The 20,566-nt window shown below is 41.8% G+C and overlaps 2 protein-coding genes across 3 annotated transcripts in view; one reads left to right on the top strand and one right to left on the bottom strand.

Annotated features, from left to right (window-relative positions):
- Positions 1-3,125: 3,125 nt before the first annotated feature.
- On the bottom strand, positions 3,126-18,003 carry CPOX (coproporphyrinogen oxidase). Its single transcript, XM_045785382.2, has 7 exons — positions 17,313-18,003; positions 15,101-15,244; positions 14,740-14,850; positions 12,940-13,081; positions 10,744-10,962; positions 7,055-7,159; positions 3,126-5,144 (listed from the first exon to the last, which is right to left on the bottom strand). The coding sequence occupies exons 1-7, from the start codon at positions 17,839-17,841 to the stop codon at positions 5,057-5,059; spliced, it is 1,338 nt and encodes a 445-aa protein (XP_045641338.2). The 5' UTR covers positions 17,842-18,003; the 3' UTR covers positions 3,126-5,056.
- Positions 18,004-18,019: 16 nt separating this feature from the next.
- LOC123784124 (ferritin, heavy subunit-like) overlaps positions 18,020-20,566 on the top strand; it is a 36,147-nt gene continuing 33,600 nt past the window's right edge. Inside the window, exon 1 of one of the 2 annotated variants that reach the window (XR_015724221.1) lies at positions 18,020-18,209. The gene's annotated coding sequence lies outside the window, so the exon portion shown is untranslated. The remainder of the gene's footprint in view (positions 18,210-20,566) is intronic. The other variant, XM_045785383.2, reaches the window with a different exon arrangement.

Below are 20,566 nucleotides of genomic sequence, written 5' to 3'. Positions count from 1 at the left end.
AATGACATAAAATAGCAACCAGTTTATTATGTTCACAGCTTCTGTGAGTCAAGAGTTATGACACAGCAGGGCTGGCTTGTCTCTGCTCCACATACAAGGGCGTCAGCTGAGAAGACTGTCTTGCTGTTACAAGATATGGTATTTCCCTCACCTTACTAAAACAGTGGAGGAAAGGGAGGTAAAGATGAAAAGTAGGTCCTTGTTCTCTGTTTCCTAGAAACATTCCCATTATTTTAAAGTACCACACTCATGTTAAATAGCATATAAGATCAAGTTCATAATAAAGAATAAAAACTACTTCCAGCAGAAGTTAATTTGTATTGATATAATTTACAATGTTCTTTTGAGAATAAATTTTTTTAAAGATTTTATTTATTTGTCACAGAGAGAGTGCGCGCACAAGCAGGGGGAGGGGCAGGCAGTAGGCGAAGCAGGCTCCCCGCTGAGCAAGTGTGACTCCATCCCAGGACCTTGGGACCCTGACCTGAGCCACCCAGGCGTCCCTCTACTGAAATTTTTAAAGAATCTACAACTGGAGCTACAAAGCAATTGATAAGTTGGGTTGAAATTTTGCATATTAAACTTATTAGAAGGATGTCAAACAGCAGACATGGAACATTCTGAAAGCCTCAGGCTGCCTCACCAAATCAGAAAAGGAAAGTAACTTGACCAACCTACATTTTAAATTTATGGATGCAGTATTCCCTTGTTAAATAAAGGCATCCAACTGGTGCAACTTTATTTATAAACTTGAGTTTGATACTTCCTTAACCATTTCATAAGCAAGCACGTCAGTGACACCGTCCATGTTGCAACTCCAAAGCCAGTCTGGTTTCCTAAATGTATTTGTGTCAACTCCTTGAAACCATGATGGAGTAAACTGTGTCCACTTTTATTTTCAAGCATGTTGTGAAGTATGAATGGAATGAATAGGTGAGGCATTCTTTAAAATGCTGATTACTGATTCATGAGTTTAACTTCTAGAATCAAAACCAAGAACATGGATTGGAAGGTGAAATGCAATTTAATTACCTTGCTCTGCTGGTCTGCTAGTGTGTATCTGGTATTAACCGACCTGTAGAAACAGGTCTGTGAGGTTTTTTATTGTACGGCCTATGACTTGGTTTCAGGCAACACTACTAAATTCAGTCAACTATTTGTAAGTGTCTAAGCTTCACTAACTTAAAGGTGCTAACTTAAATTCGAATTTTACAAGTGTGTTTCTTTAGGAAGAAGGATCAATTTTTTTAAATGTGGGATTTCAAATACACAGTACTCATGTCAGGGATAATACAATACATCCCCGAAAACCATTTCTGAACGGGTTGTTAAGAGATGCATACTTCTCGGGGCGCCTGGGTGGCTCAGTCAGTTAAGCGTCTGCCTTCAGCTCAGGTCGTGATCTCAGGGTCCTGGGATAGGGCTCCGCATTGGGCTCCCTGCTCAGCGGGGAGCCTGTTTCTCCTTTTCCTGCTCCCCCTGCTGGTGTGGTCTCTCTGTCAAATAAGTAAAGAAAATCTTAAAAGAAAAAAGAGAGACACATACTTCTCTTAATGGGAACTTCTGTCTTCACGCACTACGAATAAGACAGTTACATAGAAAGCCAAATAATACTAAGTTTGATTATACAGTATATTGTACAAGTGTTGGAAGACAAGGGTTAACATGTCATGCACAAGGTAGCTGGCATTACATACAAGGAAAGACCCACCTCAGATATTTTGGAGTAAGTATAGTATACATTAAATGACAATGTGCATACAGACTGTGATGAGAGCAATACTAACAATGAAATGTGCAGAGGGGTGGAAGAGATTGACTTCAGGGAAGGTTTCTTGGAAATCTGAACTGGGCATGGAAGGATGGATGGAAGCATAAGAGATTCCAAGCACGGGTGGCAGCAGCCTGACTAAAGGCCAGATAATAGAGGTTTAGGAAATGCTCAACAAAATGATGAGTGGTGGTCATGAGGTCCGAGGCCAAAGTGCAGAGGAGGAATGTAGAAGAAAGAGCAGAAAAGAGAGGTCAGACTCAGATGGTAGATTGCTTTGAATGTCGAGTTGAGTTTAGCAGCATCTTTTCTGTAGAAGGGGGGATGCTTAGAATATTTGAGGAAGGCAGTGATAACGGGATTTGGGGAAGTTATTTTGAAGGGAGAGAATGGAAGTCAGAGTGACCAGAGACCGGTAGGACATTGCAGAAGTAAGAGGGAATGTGGGACCAAGGTAGAGTGGTGGCAGTGGACGGAAGATTGGGAAATCAAGAAACATTTCAAAGCTATACTCAACAGGAATTGACTAGGGCAATGAAAGAGGGAAAGAGTCGGATTTACTTTGTGGTTTTGGGATCTAATTCCCTTCCCCTTGAATCTGGAGCTGGCCTTAAGTGATTCACTGAAAACCAGTGCAGTTTGGAGGAAGTGATACTACACAACCTCTTGGACTAGATCAGAAGGCAACCATGATACCTCTGCCTTGTTTGCTGGAATATGTGTGCTGAGCCACCTGAAGGCACTGTGCTCTACAGTCCCGAGTCCTGAGCTGAACCTAGCCTTCAAGTTGTCCTAGCCTAGGCATAGAGGTGTCAGACGATTCCTGGCCAGATGAACTGTAACAGCAAAAGACACATGGAAGGGTAAGTCATAAAGGAACAGATTATTCGGCATTCTAATATGGTGCTCTTTAGCATGCAAAAGTTTTTGTCTCATTAAACACTCGGTTGCACAGGTGGGTAAGCTGAGTATAGTGATGGATATAAAGTAGTGGTTAGAAGTTTGCTCCAAAGCATTTACATACCATCCCCCAAAGTTCCACCCCTTATGACCACTAAGATGCATGTATAAGACACCAGCAGTTAGGTGTTCAGGGCATTTGGAGGTACACCCTGGGCCTCTAGTAGACTCAGAATAAACATCAATATGAATTTAAAAGAGAAATTCATTTTGAATAAGAGTAGAATGATCTATTTTCCAATAGTTACTCAATTCTTTTCTTTTCCCCCATCTGTAAGAGAAATACATGGTTATTAAGAGAATGAAAAACTGATATTCTGAACTTTCGAAATTTCATCTTAGTCCAATGCCCAGACCTGACAGTCCTAAACACAATTAAATAAACTAGCAGAACTATATGCCAAGATACTTTTTATTATAAAAAGTAAACTGAGGTTTATTTGAACATTTGTTCCTATACACCTATATTTTTTCATTTAATCAGCTTTATTAACGTATAAATCAAATATACAATAAAACTCCATGATTTTAAGTGTCAAGGTCAATGAGTTTTGATACATGTAAACAGTCTGGTAACCACTGCCATAATCAATATATAGAACATTTCCATCCCCTCAAAATATTATTTTGTTGCCTTCCATAATCAATTCCCCAGTCCTAGTCCTAGCAAGCACCGAGGTGCTCTCTCGTTTGAATTTCAGCTTTTCTAGGTTTTCACATAGTGTAGTCATACAGTGAGTCCTCTTTTGTGTCTGACTTCTTTCACTTGGCGTAATGCCATTTTGCCATTCGCCCAAGCAGTTGTTCCTTTTCACTAATTAGTAGTATTTTCACATACTGATATGTCATCATTTGTTTATCCAGTCATCTGTTAATGGACATTTCTCTTGTTTCTAAGTTTTGGCTATCTTGAATGAAGCTGCTATGGAAATCTGAGTGAAAAAAACTTATATTTTTCTTGGGCAAAATACCTAGGAATGAGGAACGATGGTTTTAATACTAAAAAATATTTATCTTCCCTATGTCAATTATTCTTTAAAAACTGAAAAATACAAACAATTCTTAGCCATATATCATAATAAAATTTATCAGCAGATCTGTGGTAAGATAGTTGAAGAATTCACACATTTTCCCAGCCCTAAAGAGTCACACACAATCACACACATTTAACATATTCCAAATAATGCTTAATAATATGTAGGAAGATACTATCCCTTACAAGCTTCAATATATTATGTAAAATAAAATACACTAAAAAAAAAAAAGTAAAAAAAAATACACTCATACTATTATACGAACAAAGAAGCCACATTAAGAATTCTGTTGTGATTTTCTCTTAAGGGCAAAGAGCTGCAGAATCTCTAATTCTAAAAGAGGACAATTTTAATAAAATGCCTACATGCTTCTCACACGAGTTATGTTGACTTTAATTAACGAAGGAAAATATTTCTCATTTGGCAAATGAGAAACATTTCCTAACTCACAACAATCCCAGGATTGTTCTTAAAGCTCCATATAGAAAAGTCTGGAATAGGAAATTTCAAATATCAGACTCCAAGGTTATAAGGTTTCACATTCAAAAGTGCAGAGAATCCAACATGAACAAATTATAGTTCTTCCAAAACCAGAACCACATCTTAGATGTCCCTTATTTAAATAACAGTGATGGAGTTAACCACAGGGAATCGCTGAACTATAAAACATGGAGAGATTAAGAAAACTTCAAGTGTTCCTAAATAGCATTAGAAAAATGAACACTTTACAATATTGATCTCTAGAGAAAGACACGTCAAGATCATGATCAACGAAACTTCAGTCATGACAAAGTAAAAATTTTACCTTCCTTTCAAGCTGCTTTCTAAACATATGAAGTCTCAACCTCACTGAATTAATGAAAATAAAATGTATCCCACAACAGATTTTTGTGGCAGAAAGTAAAACCTGAACAAATACATGAAACGAAAATAGCATGAGAAGTTTCCTGACATAAACTATATTTAGATTCCCTTAGCTCAACACTTGGAAACTCCATTTCATATTTTGTCAACTAATCATATAAAATGATTCTAAAAGTATAAATGAGTTTTATATCAACCAATTGACGCTGACAAGCTGCCATGTCGCCACCTGTCACCGGCAGCTTCCAGTGGAAACTCGCAGCACTTAAAACACAGGTCAGCACCTGCCAAGGAGGCAGACTGCAGAGTGAGGACTGCAGCTCTGAGACACAGCTTATGAACTGCCACACAGTGGCAACGCTGCCAGCCTGGGGACGGGGCACACGCTCTGTGTCCCCCACGCCCCAGGAAGGCCGCTCCGTGTGCATCAATGCACCCAGTCTCTCGGATGGCGCAGAACTTCCAGAATTTCCGCTTCCTTGGAGTTCTCTGGGGGTGAATGCATGTACTCCCATCTATAAAGGTCCAAAACAAAAGCAAAACATGTAATACTAATAAAAATTTTAATGAACAATACACATACCTCTTTACTTAAAATCAAAGAAAAATAAAATTCTAAGTAAAAAATGTCTTATACCTCGTCTCCAACGTACCTAACATACCTTTTACCTACTAGCCATTTTTAAAACAGTTGCTGCTAAAGAAATATTTTAATAATTCCTGAGCATACTTTGACTAATATTAATATCCCACAGCCAAAATACACTTTTACTATAAACCAGGGTTTCATATATTGTAGAACCGCTAATGATCCACGGGCAAATTTTGTTTTTTAGCTTAATACTTACGCATTTATTTTAATGTGTTACTTTCTATTTATAGCAATAATATTGGTTTGCTTTTCTAAATAAATTCTCTCAGAAAAAATAAGAGTAGAAAATTTAAGCAAATAATACCTCAGATAATATACAAATATAGTCAAAACGGTTATAACTGTAGTATGAAGTCTGGCAGACACTGGTTTAGACCAGGAGTCAGCAACCTTTTCCTATAAAGGGTGACAGGTAACTTTAATTTAGGCTTTGTGAGACCACATGTAGTCTTTCGCATATCCTTTTTTGTTTTTAATAATCCTTTAAAAATGTCAAATTCATTCGTAGTTCAAGGACTGCACAAAAACACTTCACAAGTGGACCTGGATTCATCTTACAGCCTGAAGGTTACACACCCATGGTATCGACTATAAGAAGCCAGAAGGGACCGTCATGTTAACTATTCAAATGAGCAAGGGACTGATGTATAATCGACCCATTATCTGCGGCTTGGAATGTACCTTATAATTAGGGGCCAGTAGTAATCAGGAAGACTACTGGAGGCCTTAAAAACTTATCTCTACTTTTTATTCACATCTCGTCTCTAGGGCGGCAGGAACACCTAGCAGGGATGTGCATGAGCTTTCAGGACACGAAATCCCAAGAACAGCAGTTATACAAGGACAGAGCCAATGCCATTCTGAAGGCAGGCACAACCATACGGGGTACTAATCTCACCAGGATAGATCTGGACAGCAGAATGAGACAAGGCATTCTTCCAGTGCCATCCAGCAGTCCATTCTTATTTGGACATTTACACCCACAGAAAAAAAGAAGATTCTAGGTCTTATAAAACAAGCAATGTAATTTTTCTTTTTTTCTGATCTTTTCCATTTCAGTCTGGACACACATCATTCTCACTTTCTTATAGTCAAAAAGTCAACCTAACTGAACCAACATAAATATATCTGTCTTTAAAATTCCCCCCATAGGGTGACTGGGTGGCTCAGTCAGTTAAGGGACTGACTCATGATCTCAGCTCAGGTCTTGATCTCAGGGTTGTGAGTTCGAGCCCTGTGTTGGGCTCCACGCTGGGCATGGAGCCTACTAAAAAAATTGCCCCCACAGATTCAATTAATCTTTATGGAAGCCCACCACAGCAACATATAAGCAAAAAGAGAAGGCCAGGCACCAACAACAATCCCTTATATTTTCAAACAAGCCATACTTCATACTGGAAAGTAAGACTTTTCCTCACAAATGTAACAATTTCTAACAAAATTAAATTGAAAAACCTGATATGCTCAAATATATTTGCTTTGTCCATAACTTTTCCTAGAAAATTACCAAGTAGGCAAGGACACCACCATCCACCCCATCTTCTCACTCCCTCTACCCTTCCCGGCTGTCACCCACAAAGCCATGTCATTCAATCTGCCATTCATTCTTTAAAAAAAAAAATTACTTATTCTTTGACTGTGATTTTATTATAAAATCAGCAAAGTCAAAACCAATGAAGTCTTTAGATAAGACATTTGCAGTGTTAACGTTCATGTTTTGTAGGGGGTTAATAGACAGAGAGTGGAGGGATAACTATGATGACTTATTCTTACCGAGCAGTTAAAGGTAAAGACATCAAGATGCTTTCAATCCTGGATCCCGGAGTGAAGAGGCCAAACTTTGTACCCCGATCATACAGCAGGTTAAATTCTACATACCTGACATAAAGACAACAAATAACATTAAAGACCAGTTGAATAAAATCTTTCTTAAGATTAGTCCATAATGAATACTCTAAGGGGAGTAGGGGATGCTTCGTGCCCACTGACCCTCCTCCTCTCAATCAGCTGGAACAGGCACAGGGAACGCCAGTCTACAGCCAGCTGAGTCTTCTCCATCTGGACAGACATAAATAAAAGGGCATTCTACCCAACAAACAATAGGATATAGATTCAGCCCCAAATTAGAGCAGTTACAAAACAAGAAGGTTATGTTTTCCAATAAATAAACAGAATGAACACAAAGTTGAGAACTTTAAGGCACTAAAACAATTAAAGGGAAAGAAATGGCACCCCTTATCAGTATAGAACATGGCCTTCCACCATGGTCTGAGATGTTTCAGAAGACTTTATTTCACCCCCTATAACTTCCACGTACTAAGATACAAAACTTTCGTTAATTGAAAGGCCAAGTACAGGTAATGGCAATCTACTAATTATTACTAATGTATTCTAGAAATTTCCTTTTCTTAAAGTAGTTAATAGCATTGATAAGCAGTCATATAATTCAGTCTTCCTGCAAATTAGGGGCAATCATAATAATGAGTGGTTGAGTGGCAGTGCTCAATTTTATTTTGCTAAGAAAAATATCCTTAGCATCAACTAAAACTTGGTTCAATAAATTTATGTTTCATTAACTGACACGGCGTCAGATCTAAACTCTGTCTAGCTTAAAAATCTCTGACTGCCTTTAACATCATGGCATCTTTTGTAAAAGGTTATTTAAACTTCAAAGATAATTTTTACTACTCATATGGAATTTAGAATGACCCATAAAGCTGAAAATTCAATGAACAGTCCCCCTTTCAGAGTATTTCTCAACTCATTCGGAAACTATTCTCTTGGTCTAAACTTCCCTCCCACAGTCTTGTTTACCTACTGATCAGTTTTAGTCACACCTGCAGGAAGATATCCTCTAGAATCCCACAGTACTTGAATTCTTAGAAAACACCCGTCTGTGTGCAAACTTGCCAAAAGCCCTGAGAAAGTTTAAATAAATTACATCCATGGATCCCTTTCTAGTCCACAATATTGATTCATCACAGATTGAATTTTGTGCATTAATAACTATTTAACCTCTTCTACCTGTTTCAAAAGATAATAGAAAGCAAAACTTCTTAATTTCTTCCTAAGACCATGGAAAAGAATTTCAGTCTCTCAGCCACCTTTTTCACCCCTGCTGCTGCCGTTCTGAAACAGTATTGAAGGGATGGCTGTGATTCCCCAGTTTGTATAGATGTCTCTTTCAAAGGCCCTTGTATGGAACTCACTAAATGCTTTTCTGTAAGGATCCCTGTACTGCTTTTCTTTTTTGAGTGAAGAATGCCTCTCTGACTCCTACCAGGTTTCACTTAGATCTGATCTTTCTGTGCCTTCTCATACATTTATCCTCTCTGAGATGTCTGCACACCATGAACCTTAGCCATTCCCTTCAACTTAACAGAGGCGTAAATTTTATCCTGTTTCCCTTACCTAAAATACAGCAAAGCGACAATAAGTTCAACATTAGTTTCTGGGGCACCTGGCTGGCTTAGTCGGTGGAACATGCGACTCTCGATCTAGGGGTTGTGAGTTTGAGCCCCACACTGGATGTAGAAAGTACTAGCATACATACACACAATCAATCAATCAATAAGGGCAGCCCTATCTGGGGCTGAGGAAGTGAAGCAGGTGTAACCCGTGAAGGACACAGATAGGGTGACACGTGCCGTGTGCACGGTGAAGACAATGCTGACAACCGCAGTGAAGAGCTGCGGTTATCTGAAGTCCCAGAGTTTACTGCCAGCTTAAGGCCCAGAGATAAGGGTGGTTGAAGGAGGTTCTCTGTGAGAAACAGTCACAAAAACCAAAACCAACACAAAAAACAAACACCAAAAAGAACACAAAACATGATTCCTACATCTAAGAAGTTTTAAGGTTTCACCTAATTAGTATTCACAGAACCGGTCAGCTTTTTTTTTTTTTTTTAAAGATTTTATTTATTTATTCGACAGAGATAGAGACAGCCAGCGAGAGAGGGAACACAGGCAGGGGGAGTGGGAGAGGAAGAAGCAGGCTCATAGCGGAGGAGCCTGATGTGGGGCTTGATCCCTTAACGCCGAGATCACGCCCTGAGCCGAAGGCAGACGCTTAACCGCTGTGCCACCCAGGTGCCCCCGGTCAGCTTTGCACATAAAATCCTATGCAAAACTAGACCACTGCCCTTTCCAGAGGTTTTTTTTTAAATAAATTTTCATTGGATATTTATTTTATAGACATATAATTGTTATTTTAGTTTCAGGTGTACAATATAATGATTCAACAATTCTGTACATTACCCCATGCTCATCACCAAAAGTGAACTCTTAATCCCCTTCACCCTATTTCATCCATCCCCCCCACCACCAACATACCGCTGGTAACCACTAGTTTGTTCTCTGTATTTGGCTCTAGTTTTTTTGTTTCTGGCTTAGTCAGTAGAGCATGTGACCCTTGATCTAGGGGTTGTATGAGCCCCACGGTGGGTGTAGAGATTATTAACATACATACATACATCAAATAAATAAATAAGGGAAGCTCTTATTTGGGGCAGAAGGAAATGTCTCACATATTGGCTGGCACACAATAAGGACTCCATAATTAGTTAATATTATCATTAAGTATAAATAATTTCAGAAATGATTATGTCCATTACAACGACCTCCATGAAATCTTAAAGATGAATGGAAGAGTCTGGGATTCCAAATTTATAAAGCAGCAAAAACATTAAATGATGCCCATATCTTGGCATAAGGCTGGAAGGCATTGCTAGAAGACTAAAAGGAATCAGCTGAATTAAACTCAGCAAGTACCACTACCTGGCTGCTATGCATCTCTAACGTACAGACAAATGAAATAAATAAAAAGCTTTAGGGGCGCCTGGGTGGCACAGCGGTTAAGCGCCTGCCTTCGGCTCAGGGCGTGATCCTGGCGTTATGGGATCAAGCCCCACATCAGGCTCTTCCGCTATGAGCCTGCTTCTTCCTCTCCCACTCCCCCTGCTTGTGTTCCCTCTCTCACTGGCTGTTTCTATCTCTGTCGAATAAATAAATAAAATCTTTAAAAAAAAAAAATAAATAAATAAATAAAAAAATAAAATAAAAAGCTTTAAAAAAACCCACAAAATTTGAGAGAGAGCGAGAGTGTGAGCAAGCACGGAGGGGGATTGTGCAGGGAAGAAGCAGAGGGCGAGGGAGGAGCAGGACCCCCACTGAGCAGGGAGCCTGTGCGGGCTCGATCCCGGGACCCTGAGATCACGACCTGAGCCGAAGGCAGACGCTCACCCACCCAGGTGCCCCAACCTTGCTCTTTTTATAATACTATTTAACACGATTTTTAATATTCACTAAACATTCATCTAGTTATAAACGCAGCTCAGGATAGTATTAATACAACTCTAGCAAAATATCTGCCCAAGACAACACACCACCCACACTTACTCCAACTGCTCCGCTTCCCCCGCCAGTTATGCAATGAGACTATCTATTCTCCTGTTGCTCACTCACCGTCCTCTCCGGAGCTGCTGCCACAGCTTCTCCTGGGGCGTGAATGACTCATCATGGTGCTTCTTCACAAGAGGAATATAAGAAGGAACAACAGCCTGGGCGCAGCTCTGCACAAAGCGAAACACTTCCTCCTTGGAAGGAGAGTCAAGATCATCGAAAAAGATGCCCCCGATGCCCCTCCTTTCCCCACGATGGACTATAAAGAAGTAATCATCACACCTGGAAAACACAGCAAGGCCTTGTCAAGGATCAAAGGGGAAAAAAAGACATGAAAATCAATGTGAGCATTTCAGCTTAGGGCGCGCTATCCTTGACTCACGTCAACACAGGGTCCTTACTTTCTGTCCAACTATGAAAATGAAACTAGGACTTTAGTCAGATTTCCTGTCATTAGCACCCATGTAGAAAATGCTTATGCTTCTATCTGCAAAGCAAGTAAGGAATTTAACACACGTCTATCGAAAGGATATGAAATCTAAAAACTTTAGTGAAAAAGAAACAAAGAGCCCAGTATTAATAGCGTATTTCTCAGAACGAGTGACGTGGCTGCCCTCAGCAGCACTGTTGCTTTTGCAAGAGGAAAGACAGGAATCCTCCACCAACACCACCAACCAGGTCTGTCTGGGCGCCAACCCTTCAGCTCTTGAGTTAGTTCTTTATTCACCAAAGTACAGTAAATAATCTCTAAGGTCTCTTTCAGCAATAAAATGTGAAGGCTCCAGAGCGTGCAGGACCGAGGGAGGGGCTGGTGGAAGGAGACGTTCAGAGAACACCTACAGACATAGGAAAGGTTCCCCTGTGAGCCAGCACATCGAACTAGCCATCTGGTCTTGGTCTGGAGTCTTCCCCCTCTCTGTGCCTACCAGAGCGCGTTTCTTAAATGCTAAATTCGCAGAACAGTTTACATTGTAGAAATAGCTTGTTAGATGATCTCTAGAAGAATAAGGGTAAGTAGAAAAACCTGTACAAACAAAAACTAAAAGCTATTTAAAAGGTTCTATTAAAAATAACCTTAATTTAAAAAAATAGCCTTAATAGCTTAAAAAAAAAGGTAGCAGCTGCAAAAAGGTAGCCTAGAGCTGATGCATCGGTCTAATTAACCTTGACTGTGACTTGTTGGCTTTCCTTCACATGCACATTTTATGAACACAGTTGAAGTACATCCTGAGCAAGGCTGTGGAGTCAGCTTTAATCAAATCACACTATTTCAGAAGCTCCATGAAATTACAAAATTAAAAAATGTGCTAAATACTTATACTGAAAACTTAACTAGCCTGCATCCTAGATATCTTAGTAACTCAAATCACTCAGCTGAAGTCATCTCAAAAATAGCAGTTAAAGAAAACCCAAAAAAAGACAATGTTATCCATACCAGTTCTTTTCCTGGAAGGATGCTGATTTGTGAGAGAAAAAAAATCCCTCACACATCCAAGCTTCCACAGCTGTGCAGTTTCCAGTGGCAGTATCAATCAAAAGGAGAATGTATCTGAGGATTTTAAAGCTGAACTCCAAATCTTACATAAATAATATCAAGATTCCAGTTATTAGTTCAAAAACCAAAGCAAACCCCTCCCCAAATAAAAAATCACCAAAACCTTGCCTGTCCTTCCCTTTTCAAGAATGCCAACTAGCTCTAAGCAAAGTTGGGTACTTTACTCCTATTCCAAACAATTTATCCCCCGACTCCATTTCACATCTACCAAATATCCTGGATCTCCTCACAACTCATTTGTTTCCCTTTCCTTTATCATTAGAGTTTCTTTAACAGAGTTCCAATTCCACTTTTCTCCTTGTCCAAAGCATCTGGTATATTTGCATCTTTTCCTAATAGTTCTCCAACCCTTCCTATGTTCTATTATTTCCACAGCAACAACAGTTCTCATCTGAGAAGTTAATATCCCACAGGAGGATTAAAAAACTTCTAATTCTGAGGTACAGATCACATTCAAATTTATATCCTAAATCATCTGGGATCAAAAAATATGCTGTTACCCAATTTTTATTACAGATATTCAAATATTTCTAAGTAAATAACCTAATAAAACCACTTCGAACTGGTATCCCACTTCTAGTGGGCAAAGAAAACAGATCGACCTTCACTGAAAAAGGTATTTAGTGACATAGTAGTTGCCTTCAGGATCTGCAGAAGGAAGGAATGAAATATATTTTAGGTGTCATGACAATACCTTTACGTACCATTTTTTAAATTTAGGGTAGAGATCGGGACCATGCTGGTCACAAGCCTCCTTCAGAGTTCTGTGAAAATGGACAGCATCCTCTTGGTTCAAGTATGTTGGAGTAAGGTCACATCCACCGCCAAACCACCACTGTTTGTTACCTACGAAATCAAGACATGACATTCTCATGCACGCTTTGGACTCTGAGACGTAGCACACTACTCCCTGTATCTGCAAACCAAATTTATCAGCTTAGTTGACTAAACACAGAATGGGTGACAATCAAAAAATATTTAACTAAATTTAACTCTGAATGACCACTAAAGCCCAGGCAGGAAAGAAAAGGTAAAAGCAGAAAGAAAAAGAAATAGGAGGGGTGCCTGGGTGGCTCAGTCGTTAAGCGTCTGCCTTCCGCTCAGGGCGTGATCCCGGCGTTCTGGAATCGAGCCCCACATCAGGCTCCTCCGCTGGGAGCCTGCCTCTTCCTCTCCCACTCCCCCTGCTTGTGTTCCCTCTCTTGCTGGCTGTCTCTCTCTCTGTCAAACAAATAAATTTTAAAAAGGAGGGAGGGAGGGAGGGAGGGAAGGAAGGAAGGAAGGAAGGAAGGAAGGAAGGAAGGAAGGAAGAAAGAGAAATAGGAAATTAAAAAGCGAGAGTAGAACCAGGAGCAAAAGGACACATACGGCAGTGAATGATGAAACATCACATGGGTGGACTCCAGCTGTGTATCAAATCACGTGAGGAGCATAAAATGCCTCTGCTAGGTCACAACTTAAAGACCAAGCAAACAAAAGACAAGCAGATCTCCGGCCCAAGCATTGGCAGTTTCTAAAAACTGCCCAGGAGATTCTGATGTTCCCTGTATTAAAAACCACTGCCCCCCTCCCCTTACCCCAGAAAGGGTAAAAACGCTTGCAGAGGGACACAACTTACCATTTGAGACTAACTATTTCATGTGCTTAGTTGGGTCTATAAGTTGTCAGTACCAGTTACCAACTTCTAACATTAAAAGGCTGAACCAAACTAATGTCTTCAAAATGCAAGTTAAATACATGGACTTTAAATGCCAATACCTGCAGACACACCCACAGCCCCAGGGAGGCACTGCACAGACCCTCCGCCGGGAGGGAACACCTGGCCCAGCTAACTGCAGACAGGGGCTGGAACCACATGTCCATAATGAGGCACGATCAACTCCACCCCATCTTAAACCCACCGACAATGTGCTGGTGAACAGTGAAACGATGCATGTGAAAGATATTTTCCATAAGCAAGTTCTTCATTTCAACGTAACCTAGTACATAGGTTTTCCTTTGGATTTCCTAAGGATTTTCTTTCCTGTGAAAGAACCCTGCGTGCACCCTGAGTCTGAGATTCAGTAAATCATTCCTTCTGTGTTGGAGGAAATAGGGGGAAGTCAGAGCCCAGCCAACACTATTTTCTCTTTTCACCTCTAGCACATAATCCATTGCACCTGCCAAGGAATCAGGCTTCATCTGCCTTCTGAAAAACCTAGTTAAGATTTATATGTTCCTTCTCACGTTTAGATTATACCCTCTGGCTTTTTTTTTTTTTAAGATTTTATTTATTTATTTGACAGAGGCAGCCAGCAAGAGAGGGAACACAAGCAGGGGGAGTGGGAGAGGAAGAAGCAGGCTCCTAGTGGAGGAGCCTGATGTGGGGCTCCATCCCAGAACACTGGGATCATGCCCTGAGCTGAAGACAGACGCTTAACAACTGCACCACCCAGGCGCCCCGTAGCTTGTTTTAAGATATACATTTTTTGCACAATATTTTGCACAGCTCCAGGGATGCTTACCATCAGCTTCTTCTACTTCAAAGTACCTGTAGTTGAAATGGATAGTAGGAGCATGAGGATTCTTGGGGTGGATAACAGAGCTCACACCCATAGCGGAAAATGGCAATTTACCTGGAAAATAAAACAGAGTGAGCAGCGCTCAATCAGCCAGCTTCATTAACTCCAACACAGTTTCGGAATCAATTGTCAAAAGCTGCTTTTTGTGTCTTAAAAAACAATTTTAAAAAAGGAAATGTGAGCATGCTTCTCTGGCCTATGTACCCAAATGGATTTTTACAGAAGCACTATTTATTTTACAAAGAAAACTTGTGGGGGAGACAAGGTGTGCAGGGGCTGTGACAGGCTGTGGAGACTGATTTACCATCTGCAGTCTTCAGAATTTTTCCTCGGCTTCTCATTTGTTTTGCTGCTTCCTCAGAAAGATTCCCATGGACAACAGAAATGCTCACCCCAGCCTTTTCAAAAACATGCCCGTCTTGAAGCACGCAGCTGATGCCGCCACCTCCTGTTTACAGAAATAGCATGTGAGGAGACAGTAGAAGGGTAGATGCAAATCCGAAACAACCCCTGAGCGACGGTGGTGGGATTAGGAGTTATTTTCCTCCTTTATTTTCCAAATCTTCTATAATGTCAGTTTATTTGTAATTTTTAAGCACCATAAAATTAGATAATCAGCTTAGCTCGAGGACATTGCTACTGATAGTGGGCAAATATCGTATCTCCCCCACATCACTAAACGGAGGATTTCTTCCACATCTAAAATAAATCACAGGAATATTTTCCCTTCAACTACTGTGCAGAATGACATCCACTGGTGATGATATATGAGAGAAGGCTGAGGTTAAAAACAGGTATAGGTATATTTGAGGAATGTTCTGTTATTACCGAGTTTAAGAACTCCATATTATTTCAATTGTTTTTTCTCAGCGTGTTACCATTTAATTTTGTTTACAGGCAATTAAACAGTAGGTAGTTGAACTCTTCAGGGATTTGGGAAGCTTAAACTGAATAAGACACACATTAATATTTAGGTATCTGAGCTTTATTATTAATAGTTTGTTTTTAAGACACTAGAGTTATCACCAAGGGAACAGTTTCACGGAAGTACCTATTTGTCTTGTTTTATTTCTAAGAATTTTTAGAGCTGGATGGGACGTAAGATGATCCAGTGAAACCCCCCCAACCCCCCCCCCCCCCACATTTCAAATGAGAAAACGAGGCCCAGAAAGACAAAACACCTTATCCAAGATCACATAGCTGGCAAATGGACCAAACAATTTGTTTTTCTACACATCAGACAATATTTTAAGCACTTCATTTACATCCATCCTTATAATACCCTCATATATTATTTCTAATCTCATTTCATAGATGAGGAAACAGAGGCACACAAAAAATTCAGTGACTTCTGAAGGCCACACTAGCTATTCTAGTACTTGAGGTTGTGGTCTGGTTCAATGGTCTTCACTTGAAAACATGACAAGATGGAAAACACTTTGAAGACCAGATTTAACTTCATTTAATACAGATGTGGCAGTATACAGCTCAAAATCTGCTAATGAGAAGCTGCTGCAGTATTCCTAGCTAAGAAGTCAGGAATTCTTCCAGTTTATGACCAAGATGTGCAGTTTCACTCCATAGGCAATACCATGGTCATGAATACATGATTCTATAAAAACTGGGTTTTTATTATTGTAGTATTAGCATATAACATTATACTAGTTTCAGGTGTATAGCCATTGATTCAATATTTGTATACATTGCAAAATAAGTCTAGTTACCATCATCACAGTTACAAAATTTTTCTTACAATGAGAATTTTCAAGATCTATTCCCTTAGCAACCTTAAAACATGCAATACAATATTTTTGACTATAGTCCCCATGCCGTACATTACCTCCTCATGACATATTTATTTTATAACCAGGAGTTTGTCCTCTTGATCCCCTTCACTCATTTTGCCCACTCCCCTCAGCCCCTCCTTCTGACAACCACCAATCAGAAGAAATGGGTTTTAACACAGAAGATTTTTGCCACTGGAAAGTAAGATTTTCCTAGCAGGAAATCTGATGTGTGCATTTGGAAGAATTACTGACAAGCCAAATATTTCTTGTGCAACTTGAGAAAAAGACATACTGACACAATTACACCCTCGGCTGGAGGAGTCTGGCCAGATACTTAGCAAATAGAAGGCAAGTTCATCTTTCCATCTCTAAAGGAGGAGAAAGGGTAAATGCACCCAGAGAAACATGAAATGTGGGTAAGATCGATGCTCAGTTACAACTTTGGACATCCAAGCTTGTTGGCTAAAAATAACCGCAGGACTTCCAGAAAAATGCCATTATAAAATCGCATAGATTTTGAAATGTACAGTTTTAGAGTGACCAAAGATCTGCATCCAGATGTCTCATGACCCTTTTAGTATCCCTCTTTTTAAAGGTGTCTCTTCTAACCTAGCAGCTGCTCTTGTAGGTACCTCTCTCCTACTTTCATCCACCATTCTCATTTTCTGCCAGCAACTTAAAGCCCCAACTCTAATTCCCACCTCCACCTCCCTCTACGGTCCTCCTCACCTTCCTTCCTCTCCCACCGGTCCACGGAGAAGCGGGCGCCCCCATCGACCTGTGCCAGCGCCTGGCACACCTGGGCCTGGGTCTCCAGGATCAGCAGCTCCATCTTGGTCTTCATGTCGCTCGGCCTCCCCCGCAGCTCGCGCAGGTCGGTCACAGGAGGGGCCATGAAGCAGCTGCAGCGGCGGGTCAGCTCATCCTCCTCCTCCTCCGGCCTCCCGGACGAAGGTCTCAGCGCCCCCGAGCTCTTGGGCACCATCTCCGCCCGCTCCAGGTGCCCGAAGGCGGCGGCGGCCAGCCCCGCCAGCCCGGCCAGCCCCGCCAGCGCCGTGGTCAGGCCGGTCCCCAGCCGGGGACCTCCTCCCGTCGGGATGTGCCCCAGCCCCCGGCACTGCTCGGTGCCCGCCGCGCCCGGGGCCCGGCAGATTCGTGCGGCCGCGCCGCGCCGGGGCCGAGCGCACAGCCCTCCGCGGCCGCCCTGCGCCGCTCGCCAGCAGGAGCTCGCGCTCAGCCTGCCCAGGTGCAAGGCCATGCTTCCGCGCTGCCACCCCGGCAATGTCCACGTCCCGGAGACCGGCCCCTGAGTTCCCTGGGAGTCCCAAGCTGGCGAGCCGCTCAGGCAGAAGGAACCTTTGGCGGAGAAGAGCTACTACCGGGTCGGCTCCCGGGCGGCCGGCGGGACACGGGGATGCTGGGAGCTGTAGTTCGGCCGCTATCGCCGCCTGCACGGGCGCGCCGCGGAGATAAAGAATCCACCGCCCCAGAAGGGCGGGTCCCAAGACAAGGGATCTGGGTGCGGGGGAAGCGGGAGGGCAGTGGAAGCGAAAGCAGAGATAAGAGGCTTTCTGGTCATGTACAACTTCTGGTCTGCTGGCCAGTCAACCACAAGGAGAAGACAAGGTAGGGCTGGACGCTGAGGACTAATGGGGCAGAAGTATGGCCAGAGACCCCCGCCCCAATTTACATTTTCAAGCAAATTCTGGTTCTGAATCTACAGAAAGCCCGTTCGAGCCTAGTTCCAGTCCGTGAGACCTTCTAGAGCTTGCAGGATTGGCTGGGGGCGGAGCCTGGGAGACTCCTTACTTACCAGCAGTTTATAAGGGGAGTCGGCAAGGGCAAGCTAGAAAAGGGCGCGTAAGAAAATCCTAGTAAAAGAGTTTCTGGGATCAATTCATATCGCAGTTCATCATTAAAATCTTCCCAGGTCTTGCTCCTGCACTTCCCACTTGATTATTTTAGAAATAGGAAAAGCAAAGTGATTGTTCTACTAAACCACCATAAAACTAATGACCTGGTGTGTTTGGGCGACCAAGGAATAAGAGATTTGGAAATACTTAAAATTTGGGATGCCTGGGTGGCTAAATCGGTTAAGCATCTGCCTCCGGTTCAGGTCATGATCCCAGGACCGTGGGATGCAGTCCTGTGGGCTCCTTGCTCAGCAAGGATCCTGCTTCTCCCTCTGCCTGCTGCTCCCCCTGCTTGTGCTTGGTCTCTCTGACAAATAAAATATTTTTTAAAAAATAAAATAAAAAATAAAAATACATAAAGTCCTATAATTGTGGGGTCCTGCCAAGTATTTCTCACCTGTAGTACTTTCAAAAACTCCTGTAAACTAGGCCCCGCAAACATCCACGCTGCTTCCTCCCTGCTACCCCCAACACACACTTTCTCGCACACACACAGTCTTCAAAAAAGAAGAAAGAAGCTAACGTAGATTTGACAGATTTTTTGTTGTTGTTGTTCCTGTAACCCTACCACAGTTCTATGTTGTCTGGACATAAAAGTGTTAGAATGACTGTCATGGAATGGTTTTAATTTCTTTTTTTTTTTTAAAAGATTTTATTTATTTATTTGAGAGAGAGAGAGACAGCCAGCAAGAGAGGGAACACAAGCAGGGGGAGTGGGAGAGAGAGAAGAAGGCTCCCAGCGGAGCAGGGAGCCCAGTGCAGGGCTCGATCCGGGACTCTGGGATCATACCCCGAGCGGAAAGCAGACGCTTAACGACTGAGTCACCCAGGTGCCCCGGAATGATTTTAATTTCTAATGGTAAATAATAATTTAAGCCACTGGTGGTAGTCTCTACAAGTTTTTTCTTAGTGGCTAGATGCAGTGATGGAACTTCCATGGCTATGGGTCAGACCGGCTGTTCAAGCCAGTGTATCTTACCTATCCACAACTGCGCCTGGCAACACTCCCACTGGGACACAGCGTTAGCTGGGTAGGCACACTTGACTTGCTAGCAGATTCAATGAAAGGTAAAGGCTTGGATTGAGAAGTGAATAAACTACTTTGGGAGAAGAAAACCAATGGCTTTTAGCTATAGTGTAACTTGCTGCCAAGCTGAGTTGCAGGAGGAAAGGGAAGGTAAGAACCATCACTTTAGGAAGAGTTGTCTCTCCTAGATGCCTGTGATAGGATTTGGCTGGGCCTGGGGTTAGTAATTGAACCTCATTAATGGAAAGAAACTCTGTAGCCTATCTTTCTAGAAGAACCCCCTTTCATTATTGCTCTGATTCTGAGAATACCCATAAAGGCAAGAAAAGATAAGCAGGCACAGGCCATTTTGAACATATGCCCAGTCAGATAGTCTGGTCTTGAGCCAATTGTGTACTAGTTTGCAGATTTCCATCCCTCCCTGTCCTTAGCCTCTTTATGCAAGGGGCTGCTCTTCTTTCTGCTAAAATCCAGAGCCCTCCCTACCCTTACCTAATTATACTATGCTTAAGAAAGTCTTTTATGACTATCAACCTTAAAAATAAAATAGCCTGTTATTCAATCAACAAAGATGAGTTTATCTGGGAACAGCAAAGGAACTGCGACTCAGGACATGCAGATTACAGCACACAGAGGCAAGAACAATAGAGAGGAATGAAGAACAGAGGAGAGGGACTTGCTTTTATAGAGGAAAGGAGGGTGTTTGGAGGGGTTTCTTTGGAGGAAAGTTCATAGGAGGAGAAGGAGAGTTCTAAGTTGTGGTGGCTGGGTTGTTGCTGGGTGAGGAGAAAATCTTCCTTCTTCCTGCAGGGTTATGTAAAGTAAGCTGGGATGGATGCTGAGGGAGCACCATCCCTTCATTGCTCCTGACCCTACTTTGAATTGGGTTTTCTTTATTCATTTTCACACAGCCTGATTAGTGTGAGTTTAAATCGTCTTCCTATGGGTAGAAATTGTCTCCAAGGGATTTAAGCCCAATTTTTCAACATGGGATTAAAAAAAAAAAATCCCCTGAATTATTCAAGCAATTTCAAACATCAGAA

This window comes from Ursus americanus, chromosome 4 (assembly GCF_024610735.1).
Source record: "Ursus americanus isolate L20-20 chromosome 4, mUrsAme1.1.p, whole genome shotgun sequence".
NCBI lineage: Eukaryota > Metazoa > Chordata > Mammalia > Carnivora > Ursidae > Ursus > Ursus americanus.
Note: the sequence above shows the minus strand (reverse complement) of the source record. Positions and strands in the feature narration are given on the sequence as shown.

Coding starts and splice junctions, on each gene's coding strand:
- CPOX (XM_045785382.2), bottom strand. CDS start 17,841: ATGGCCTTGCACCTGGGCAGGCTGAGCGCGAGCTCCTGCTGGCGAGCG. Junction 13,082..14,739: donor TGAAGTAGAAGAAGCTGATG/GTAAGCATCCCT, acceptor TTGATTTCGTAG/GTAACAAACAGTGGTGGTTT. Junction 10,963..12,939: donor TACCCTAAATTTAAAAAATG/GTACGTAAAGGT, acceptor TGTGTTTTCCAG/GTGTGATGATTACTTCTTTA.